We start from the raw sequence: 9,844 nt of genomic DNA, 5'->3' as shown, positions 1-9,844 counted from the left end.
TTTTCAGCCATCAAACCTCATACAAGAGCTCTAGACTTCATTCAAAGACACAATCAAAGAGATCAAATCCTCTCCCAAGTCCAAAATCACTCCAAACAAATTAGTGACTAGAGAGAGAGACATTTGTGTTCATTTGAGCTCTTGCGCTTGGATTGCGTTTCTTCTTCCTTCTTTCTTGTTTCCAACTCAATTGTAATCAAGTCAAGAGACACCAATTGTGTGGTGGTCCTTGTGGGGACTTAGTGTCCCGATTGATTGAGAAGAGAAGCTCACTCGGTCTAGGTGACCGTTTGAGAGAGGGAAAGGGTTGAAAGAGACCCGGTCTTTGTGACCACCTCAACGGGGAGTAGGTTTGCAAGAACCGAACCTCGGTAAAACAAATCACCGTGTCATCCGCTCTTATTCGCTTGTGATTTGTTTTCGCCCTCTCTTTCGGACTCAATTATATTTCTAACGCTAACCCCGGCTTGTAGTTGCTTAAACTTTATAAATTTCAGATTTGCCTATTCACCCCCCTCTAGGCGACTTTCACAAAGTCATTGACCCCTCTTAATAGTATGGCTATCTAACCTACTAATCCGGTCAAGTATCTTCTCTAAACTCCTGAAGACCGGCAAAAACAAAACCTATGTTATACCTTTGCCTTCACTTGACCCACAACCAATGCTTATAAATCTCCAAGATTTTCTGTTCTATGTGGTCCAACCCTGCATTCTTATTTCTCCAAGAACCGTTAGTCCACAAACAGTTGTCATTAATTATCAAAACATCCTAAGGGGCCTAGATGATTCACACCGAGCCACCTCCTCTTAGAATGACTTAACGCACTCAAAATGACTTAATGTCTTTTACGCTTAATGACTTAATGTTGCCTGAATGATTGAATTTCTTAATGTTGCCTACAATGACTGAACTAAAAACAAGGAATGTCTGAGAAAAAACATGAAAATGACTTAGTGGATCTTTGAAAAAACAGACTTTGTATCGACTAAAATATATACTTCGACTTTCATGTGCTAGAACTTTAGCTCATAAACATAAAAGTACGGTACGAACTTTTATGCAACGGTTGGGTTCGATATTTTTAGAAGAATTTTTTACGAAAGAAGAACAAGTTTTTTTCTTTGATATTCACCAAAACAATTCACTTTTCTTTCCATCGATCACACAGTGAGCGTATTTGGTATTTGTATATTATCTGTATCAATGAAAATGGCTGAGAAAACACGGAGAATGTCTCAAAACAAAAAATGACTTTATGCTTCCCTGAAAATGATTTAACGTTTTTCTGAAAACAAGAATGACTTAATGTTTAGGATATTGTCGTGACATATAAGAGTTGTCCCTGTATATGTTTTTCTTCTCTATATGGTGGATATAGGTCTATGGCCACTAGGGCCCGAGCCCTAGCCTGCTTGGGCCAAAAAATCGTTAGAGGCCCAAGCATTATTATTGGCCCAAAAAAGCATCCATAGTAACCACGAGAGGAACTGAGTGTGCGAGCGACCGAGCGTAGCCCTGCCCGACTGATAGGGTTTGAGCGTCGGGCGGCATCAGGCCAGCAGCTACACGAGCGGTTGGAGGTGCCGCAGCGAGTCGGGAGTCCAGGACGGCACTGCGGCCTGCAGGCAAGGCTACGACGGCCTCAGCGCCTATCGGTCCATGTTTCCCATCGCTCATGAGCACTTGTCGTGACTGTCGTTTATGCCTCTCCGGTGAGCGCCGCACACAACACACTCGCCACACTTCTCCATGTTGTCTTTTTTCTTTATTTCGAAACATGTCTGTGAAACTTTCCATGCCATACATACGTGTATGTATGCATAGCAGTCTAAAGTCAATGTAACATCGCATCTACTCGACAGTTCTTGGGTTATTTTCTTAGTTATATAATTGTTTAAGTTAATTTTACATTAAATTGTAATTATTGTGTTCAAATGAAGTTTATATGTGCTTTAACTATGCATTTCCACAATTTAATTTTTTAGCCGGTATAAATATTTTTTAGTGTTATACGTGGCCCTACGCTTAGAGAGATTCTGGCTCCGTCACGAAAGAAGGAGCTTTCTGCACATCCTGGTATGGCCAAAGCAAGGAGTGTATCAAGAGACAAAGCCAAAAAAATACTTTTATTTAGACAATGATAACGCCAATGAATCCTTTAAACGGCTAAGTCAAACGGATGCGTCTACAGTAACAGGCTGACAACAGCTATTGACAAAAGGGCGGGTAATCACAAAGATGAAACCAGCCAATCAAAACCACGCCTCACCGATCGCGGGTACTGCATGGCCGTTGCCACCCGGCGGCGGCCTGCCTGATCCCTGCGGTGCCGCGCTCGTCCGATGGCCAGCCGACGCATCGTTGGCATCACCAAGAACGAGTGGCTGCTGCGCCGAGCTGCTGCCGCTCCCACACGGTGGCATGTGCTCAGGGCCAGGCCAGCATAATTCAAGGCTCTGTACCGATTTTTTCTTTTTTTTCTTTGTTAAGAATAGAGGGTATAGATTAATCTCATTTATTAACCGTGATTGAATTATTAATGTGGTAAATGGCTTAATAACGGTAACGACTGATCTTAACGTTTGGATGTTATGCCAGCATATGCTAGCTGCACTTCGCCATATAGCTAAAGTGAGTTGTATAACATATTGGTACTCGGTTGTTACGACAAACACTATGTTTTATTCTTATCGAGTTGACTTAGCTAGACCTTCTAATCATTACTAAAATTTGTATTGATTAAACTATCGCTAACTATTATTTTAGGGGTTAACTATTATTTTAGGGGCCCTTAGAGGGAGGGGGCCCTGTTCTTGTGCACAGGTGGCACATGCCCCCCGCCCGGGCCTGCATGTGCTACACTGCTAAGACTCCGGCGAAAAGTGCTCCGGACCGAGCCACCAGTGACGCTGCAACAGTGAGAAGCACACCCCTGTCAATAGGGGTGAAAACTAACTCAAAAGACGGGAAACTCCCTCTCCCTTTTTGTTGTGGGACATGTGAGATTAAATACAAATGGAAATGTAAGGAAAACAGGCGGTACCTGGAACATTTAGGCCCTGTTCGTTTGTCCGGAATTCTATCCAGAAATCGTTTCAGCTGATCAAATCGATCTTATGTAAATTATACAAGCAATCTCGCTACGAATTGTTCCACGTCATCGTTCCGAGTAAACCGAACAGGCCCTATTCAAATTGCAATCCCTCGTAATACAATATAAGTCTTGTGCTGTCGCGGCTACATACCATTGATCAGATTCATGGAGACAGCTAAGCAAAAATAAGCAGACCATGCTGCATAGACATGGCTGCAGCCTACAACCTTCCATTGCAAGCATATGCACTTGTGCAGTGGTCAGTGGAGACCCAACAAATAAGCAACAACAATCATTCAATTAACAGATCAACACTTAGTATTACAATAAGGTGGCTGTCAACAGCCAACAATGATCATTGAACGATCTAATCTAAATTTCGAACAATAATGACATATAAGTCTCCATATATGACAATATAACGTAAGTATATCATAGATTTTCACAATGCAAATATCTCCCGCCTAATTTAAAATGGAATAAAAACAGGATTATCCCGGTCAAATATGAGATACTGCAAATATGCACGGGCAACAACATCAACCCTTTTTGCTCCCGCTCCCGATCAACCCGTCTCATATTCTATCCCGTTTTCACACAAAAATTGTCAGTATAAAACAGGAATACGGTATATGATAGGATTTCCCCTTTCTTTTTATCCCCACCCGTGGGACTATTTTGTTTCCTGCCACAGGTCGTGCCAACCAGTAGGCAGTGTGTCAGTGTACAATTCGACGGTGAGACTAGCGCTGCTTTTGCAATGAAACAACTAGCGTATCTACAAATTTTGGTACGTTTGGATCTGACTAGCATATAGGTTGTGCTATCGCTACGATCTCAGGAGAGGATGGGTTAACGGCAGTGGCGAGTACGACACGAGTGAGGTGGAGGTGGAGGCTGGGGGCAACAGGGTCGTGAGGGAGGGAGAGAGGAAGGGATGAGGGATAATCCAAATAATAGTATTCATAGATTAGATTTGAGTAAGTAAAGCAGAGGAGGTTATTCAATGATCTGACCCTTGGTTTTTATGGTGTGTTAAGTTTAAGTGTAATTTATTTGGTGGATTTTGTGGAGGTTATGGGTGTGTGACTGATTTGGTTGGGTGGATTTTGCAAAGTTTAAACTGATAAATTATACAATGATATAGATTTTAAAATTTGGATTTGGGATAAAATAATCTGTGATGTTTTTTATTCTATATGTATATATATTAGAATCCTCTAGAATTTTATGATGTGTGTTAGAATCCTCTAAAATCCTAAAGTGTTTTAATGAGATTGCAGGATTCCGATGTTTTTCCTGTCTAGATTCTTAGAACACCTGTGAATTGAAACGGTACCTCTTAATTAGTTTCGTGAAAAAAAGAAATTCTCATATATGTACAATATACTATATATTGATTGGTTGCTTCTTTTCTTTTATCAGAACTGAGGAATGAAACAAATGAAACAATCCCTTGTTACCAATGTGAAAAAAATTTGAATAATACAATCTTAACCGTTCAGTAAATGTCACTAGTTACCACTGTAAATAAATCTCTCAAAACAGACTAGGCGCCGTCTGTCTGTTCTGCTGCCTCTCTTGTTTTGTGTGTCTCACCATTTTCTTGGTTCTCAAATGGCGAGAGAGCTCCATTCTCCTATCGACAAAAAAAAAACCCAGATAGTGATTAACGAGTAATGGCGTGTGATGAGCTACAAGTCCATCTCGAAGTGGAACGCCGGCGACGCGTACGCGGCGAGGTCGCCGAAGAAGAGGGCGTCCACGTCGACGCCGGCGCCGACGCCCGCGACGTCCTCGCAGCCGAAGAAGGTCTGTATGTCCTCGGGGAAGCTGCACTGTGGCGAGGCGTCCCTGGCCGGCTGCACTGGCGGCGTCGGAGGTGGCGATGGCGACGGCGTCGGCGTCGGCGTGGGCGGCTGCGACGACGACGACGACGTGGTGGTGACGGTGGTGGTGCCGCTCTCGGCCGCCGACGCCCGCTGGATCATCTCCTTGAACTTGGACGACTGCAGCAGCAGGCCGAGCGCCGACGTGGTGGGCGTGTGGCCCAGCGACGCCCTGGGCGGCAGCGGGAGCTCGGCGGCGCCCTGCTGGCGGTGGTCGTGCTGCTGCTGGTGGAACGCGGCGCCGTCGATGGTGCCCTCCGGCGACAGCAGCAGCTGCTGCGCCAGGCCGTCCAGCATCGGGTGCGGGTTCTGCGCGGCGCCGGCGCCCGGGCGGAGCCACTTGATGTAGCGGCTGAGGTCGAAGTTAGTGACGGCGTTCAGGCCCCGGTACTCGATCGCCGCCATGTCGTACGCCATCGCCGCCTCCTCCTGCGTCCCTGGCGCGCACAGCACGGTCCACACGCAAACGCAACAGGCTGATCAGCACCAAAAAAACACGCCATCTTTCGCAGGAATTTGAATTTTTCTTTGCATGGAATGATTTTCTTTTTCCCCGATAGGAACTACGTATATATATCTTATATGAAAATTCTGCAGGTAAAATTGCTAATTTTTCCCCCTCGTTCCATCCAAAAGTGACTGCCCGGAACACGGCGTGTGGAGGATTTTGGACGCCGTGCAACCGCATTCCAGTGTTGCGACAGTTGAAGCACACCGCCGTCGTGTCCACCCACCCTTCCTCTACCGGAGAGCTGGACGAGAGTACAGTACTGCAGCATCTCCTCTTTATTACTCGTATACGAGTATTAATTGGGCTAACCCCCCGTGTGATAACGGATGTAGGCTCCGACAAGTGCAGAGCAGCACCGCAGTGGGGGACCGTTGGAAGTTGGTGGCCCTGGCCATGGCCATGGCCGGCTCGACCTCACTGTCACTGAGGTCACTCCATTCAACTCCCCCAACTAACCGGAATTCAAGTTGCTGCCAGTGACCCAAATGGCCTCCTGCTTTCATCTAGAGTAGACCATTCCCAAGCGACTTGCACTTTTTATCACTCGTACCCCTCGTACGGCAGCAGCATAATCTAATGGAATAAATACTCCTGCTATATATATTTTATATATAATAAGGCTATCATGGATTGCGGTAAGCTTTGCTGTGTTTTCTGGAAGAAGAAAAAAAGAAATTACGGTTGCTACTATTTTTACAAGAAACAGAATTTACCGTAAGTCCCGAGGTAGAGATACTTGTTTCCGAAGACGCGACCAATCCTCGCCTCCCATCTCCCGTTGTGGTGATGCCTGGAAAGATTTACATGCAGTAATAAATAAATAAATAAATAAATAAATAAATAAATAAATAAATAAATAAATAAAAGAGTCCATGCTATCTACTGCTGTATTACTACACAAGGGAGAGAGGAAAAATAGATGTTGAAAGTAAATAAGACGCGATACCTTGCGACACCTCGGTATTTGGAAACACCTCTGGAGAACCCACTGCTTTTCCTGTGGATAAATTTCATGGACCCCTGGTTATTTGGTTAAGCACATGGGTGTGATTCGCTATTGTTCAAACAATTCCATTGAATCAACTATAGCACTTTTTAATTCCTAAAAAAAATACCACCACTGAAATTTTTGTTGGGGTGATGAAATTCAAGAGCTATACCTCCTTAAGGACCCAATATACTCTTCCCTGGACTGCCCCTCCATTTCTTTCAACTCTGCTTCATATGCAGACGCCTGCAACGTAACACAAGTATTTACAAACCAAGTAATAAGCTAGGCAGGGGTAAAAAAAAACAACTCTAGGTCTCTCTGCAGAAACAAACACCACGCGTAGGTTTTTGCACCAATTGACGATATGGTCGTCTTTTTTAAAAAAAAAGAAAAGAAGAAAGAACAGCAGGAAGGGAAGGAAGTGCCATCACATGAGACGGCAGAGAATCGGTGAAATAAAGTGAAACAGGCCGTGTGGTGGGGGTGGATGGGTGAGTGAATTCTGGCGGTACCGGGAAGTTGAGGATGGTGTCGGGGCCCCAGTACTTCAATGCCGCCAAGTCATACGCGCGCGCCGCTGCGTCCTCGTCGTCGTACGCGCCTGCATGGAGACCATGGAGGGAGACGATGGTGAGCAACACGCTACGCCATTGATGGATACATACCAGAGCTGAAAAAATGTTTTTCTTTTTTCTTTTTCCGAGAGAGAGAGGGAGGGAGTGTGGGCGGAGCTCCTCCTCCTCCTCCTCATGTGTGTCATGCCAAGACCGTGACTCGAGAGCCTCACTCACCGAGGTAAACTGCATGCATCAACAACAAAAAAAGAGCAGCAAGAACGACAAGATGGTCAGCAACATCGATCCTCTTCTGAATCAATCAGTTATATATTACTACCAGTATAATCAAATAGTAGTCGTGGGGGCAATTAACTATGGTTCTTACTGACAAGGGTCAGCTTTTTTAACTATGCCCTTGTTGAGACTCAGACTAGGATCGGACAGAGAGCATCGTGATCCTCCTCTGGCCGGGAACCCGTCGAGCAGAGCTAGAGAAGGGATCGGAGAGGATTAGCTAAGCTACTGACCTTGCTTGCCCTTCTTGTTCTGGGACTCGTTCCAGCTGTTCTTGTCCCACAGGTGAGCCTCGAACCTCCCCGTCCACCGGTGCCTGCGCGCACGTACGTACGCCAACGATTCAATTCGCCGGAGAACGAGAAGCAAGTGATCAGTGACCGACTCGGGCAGCTATAACTGCTGGCTGGCCATGGCTATATATAATTATATACGAACCGTGTGACGCCGCGGTAGACGGAGCTGCGCTGCGAGGGGGACTCCCGGGGCACGCTCTTCCGCGTGCGCTTCGGCTTGACGCGCGCCGCGAGGTCGACGGCGGCGTTGCCGGCGTTGGTGGTGTTGCTGTTGTTGTTGTTGGCGGCGGCGGCGCTGTTCTTGCGAGGCCTCGCCATTGCGCGTGCGGAGAGAGAGACGACAGAAGAAAGGAGGAGGGAGAGGTGGGTGGCCAACTACAGGGGGCCTTTGGAGGTGGCCGTTTTAAAGACGACGCGGAGGGAGAGACTGGGAAGGGATTGGTGATGGGGCGGCCAAATTTAGTTGATGTTTGGAGAGCAGGGCAAATGCCAAATGAGCAAAGGAGGAGGAAAGAAGAGAGACGGGAGAGACAGGCCGGCCTTTCTCTCTCCTCTCTCTCTCTCTCTCTGAAATTCTTTGCTCTGCTCCATCTCATTGGCCGGCGAAGAACGGCCTCCTGTTGTCCCCTAGCGAGCTGCGTGCGAAGCGAGCGCCGAGCGGGCTGGCCTGGCACCCCCGTAACGCAAACAAAGCCCCGCCCCACGGCACAGGCGTGCAGCAGCCACGGGCCACGGCCTCGTACCGGGTCCCGCCGCCCCCGCTCGTGCCGGCGCCCACAGGCGCTGTTGCGCTGGGCTTCGGGTTTTCTCTGCTGCTTAGGACTATGACCCTAGAAATCATTTTAAGGTATGCTCAGTCAAATGAAATTGCGGCCAGCAAGACAGCAAATCGGATGAAAATTTGCTATCAAACTGACTCTATACCGATTAATCCGATTAACATTTTCTCGTTGCTTGTGTGCTGAGTGTTATAAGAGGTTTTAAGCAGAGGTAAAGGTAAGAGAGTGGAGAAACAGATTGTAAACTCACGGCCAGCTTAGTCATAAGAACCAAAAAGCTTTATAAGAATACATATAGATAAATGAGGTTCTACATTAACATTGAAGAGATAACAACTATATGGATAGGCTATATGGTAGACTAAAAAGATTCTTATCACTACTGGTTGGCTATATTATTAAACTTGCTCTAAGAGAGAAGGTTTTCGTCGTCAAATATTTCTCTTTTCTTTTCCGTCGGACGAGTCATTTTTGCACACACTAAGAGCATCTCCATGAGTTTATTAAAAAACGTCCTAAACTCTAAATTGGCAAAAATAAATTTTGAGAAAAACAATCTTAGCTTCCAACGGTTTCTAATTTTTATACTGTTAAATATTTTTAAATTATGTTAACTCGATGGTAAACTTATTATTTTCGTAGCTTAAATCATTTAAAGTGCATCGCTGTACACGGGTGCAAACTCGATAGCAGATAAGTGATTTCACGATGTGATTGATGAGCGGAATAGTTTATTGAAAGCGCGAAACAACTCTCTAATTTTGAGTACTACATATAGATATTTAAAAAGTTGGTACGTTTAGGAACCTTATTTAACGAACGGTTGGAGCATAACTTTTTATTACTAACGTTCCAAATTAATTTTAGAGATTTTTTTTGAAGAACAATGAATATGCTCGACACGACTCCGCACAACTTCTGTTCTCCCGTGAAGCTATACACTGTTGCCCTTTTTGAGGATTATAGGAAGAACTAGCTGGATGCCCGTGCGTTGCAACGGGAATATATAATACCAGTATACTATGATAACTTATATACAAAATCTGTGTTATATTGTTATGAGAAAATGGTTCATAATCAATTTGTGATTCTAGCCATACATAAATTTTGTTATTTTAATCTAGTTATTTCACCACTACATTGCAACCATCAGTATCATGCAGACTTCGATATATGCCATGATTTGTATGGTCTCATCATTGGAGAGCACGAGCACGTTCCACACATGCCGGAAAAATTCCCTCGTACATCGTTAGTCATCAGACACGCACCACCATATGCTCTTGCTTAAACAAAAAGGTAAGTCTGTATGTGTTTGCGAAGAGAATTAAAGGCAGACCAGCACAAAAGCTACCCTGACGGTGGCGAGGATGACGAACTGGTCACTGTTGTCGATCCTCCTCTGTGTCACCTTCGGCGCCAAGATGACG

General features: G+C 45.3%; 1 protein-coding gene across 2 annotated transcripts; it reads right to left on the bottom strand.

The window, feature by feature from the left end:
- Nucleotides 1–4,532: 4,532 nt before the first annotated feature.
- LOC100279914 (uncharacterized) lies at nt 4,533–8,239 on the bottom strand. Of its 2 annotated transcripts, XM_008653133.2 has the most exons (9): nt 7,778–8,239; nt 7,573–7,655; nt 7,280–7,288; nt 7,001–7,089; nt 6,658–6,731; nt 6,444–6,494; nt 6,211–6,287; nt 4,832–5,423; nt 4,533–4,736 (listed from the first exon to the last, which is right to left on the bottom strand). In XM_008653133.2, exons 1-9 carry the CDS (start codon nt 7,951–7,953, stop codon nt 4,637–4,639), a joined length of 1,251 nt encoding a protein of 416 aa, XP_008651355.1. In that variant the 5' UTR covers nt 7,954–8,239; the 3' UTR covers nt 4,533–4,636.
- Between the last annotated feature and the right edge of the window lie 1,605 nt (nt 8,240–9,844).

This window comes from Zea mays, chromosome 7 (genome assembly GCF_902167145.1).
Source record: "Zea mays cultivar B73 chromosome 7, Zm-B73-REFERENCE-NAM-5.0, whole genome shotgun sequence".
Classification (NCBI taxonomy): Eukaryota; Viridiplantae; Streptophyta; class Magnoliopsida; order Poales; family Poaceae; genus Zea; species Zea mays.
Note: the sequence above shows the minus strand (reverse complement) of the source record. Positions and strands in the feature narration are given on the sequence as shown.

Coding starts and splice junctions, on each gene's coding strand:
- LOC100279914 (XM_008653133.2), bottom strand. CDS start 7,953: ATGGCGAGGCCTCGCAAGAACAGCGCCGCCGCCGCCAACAACAACAAC. Junction 6,495..6,657: donor TATATTGGGTCCTTAAGGAG/GTATAGCTCTTG, acceptor ATTTATCCACAG/GAAAAGCAGTGGGTTCTCCA. Junction 6,288..6,443: donor AAATACCGAGGTGTCGCAAG/GTATCGCGTCTT, acceptor AAATCTTTCCAG/GCATCACCACAACGGGAGAT.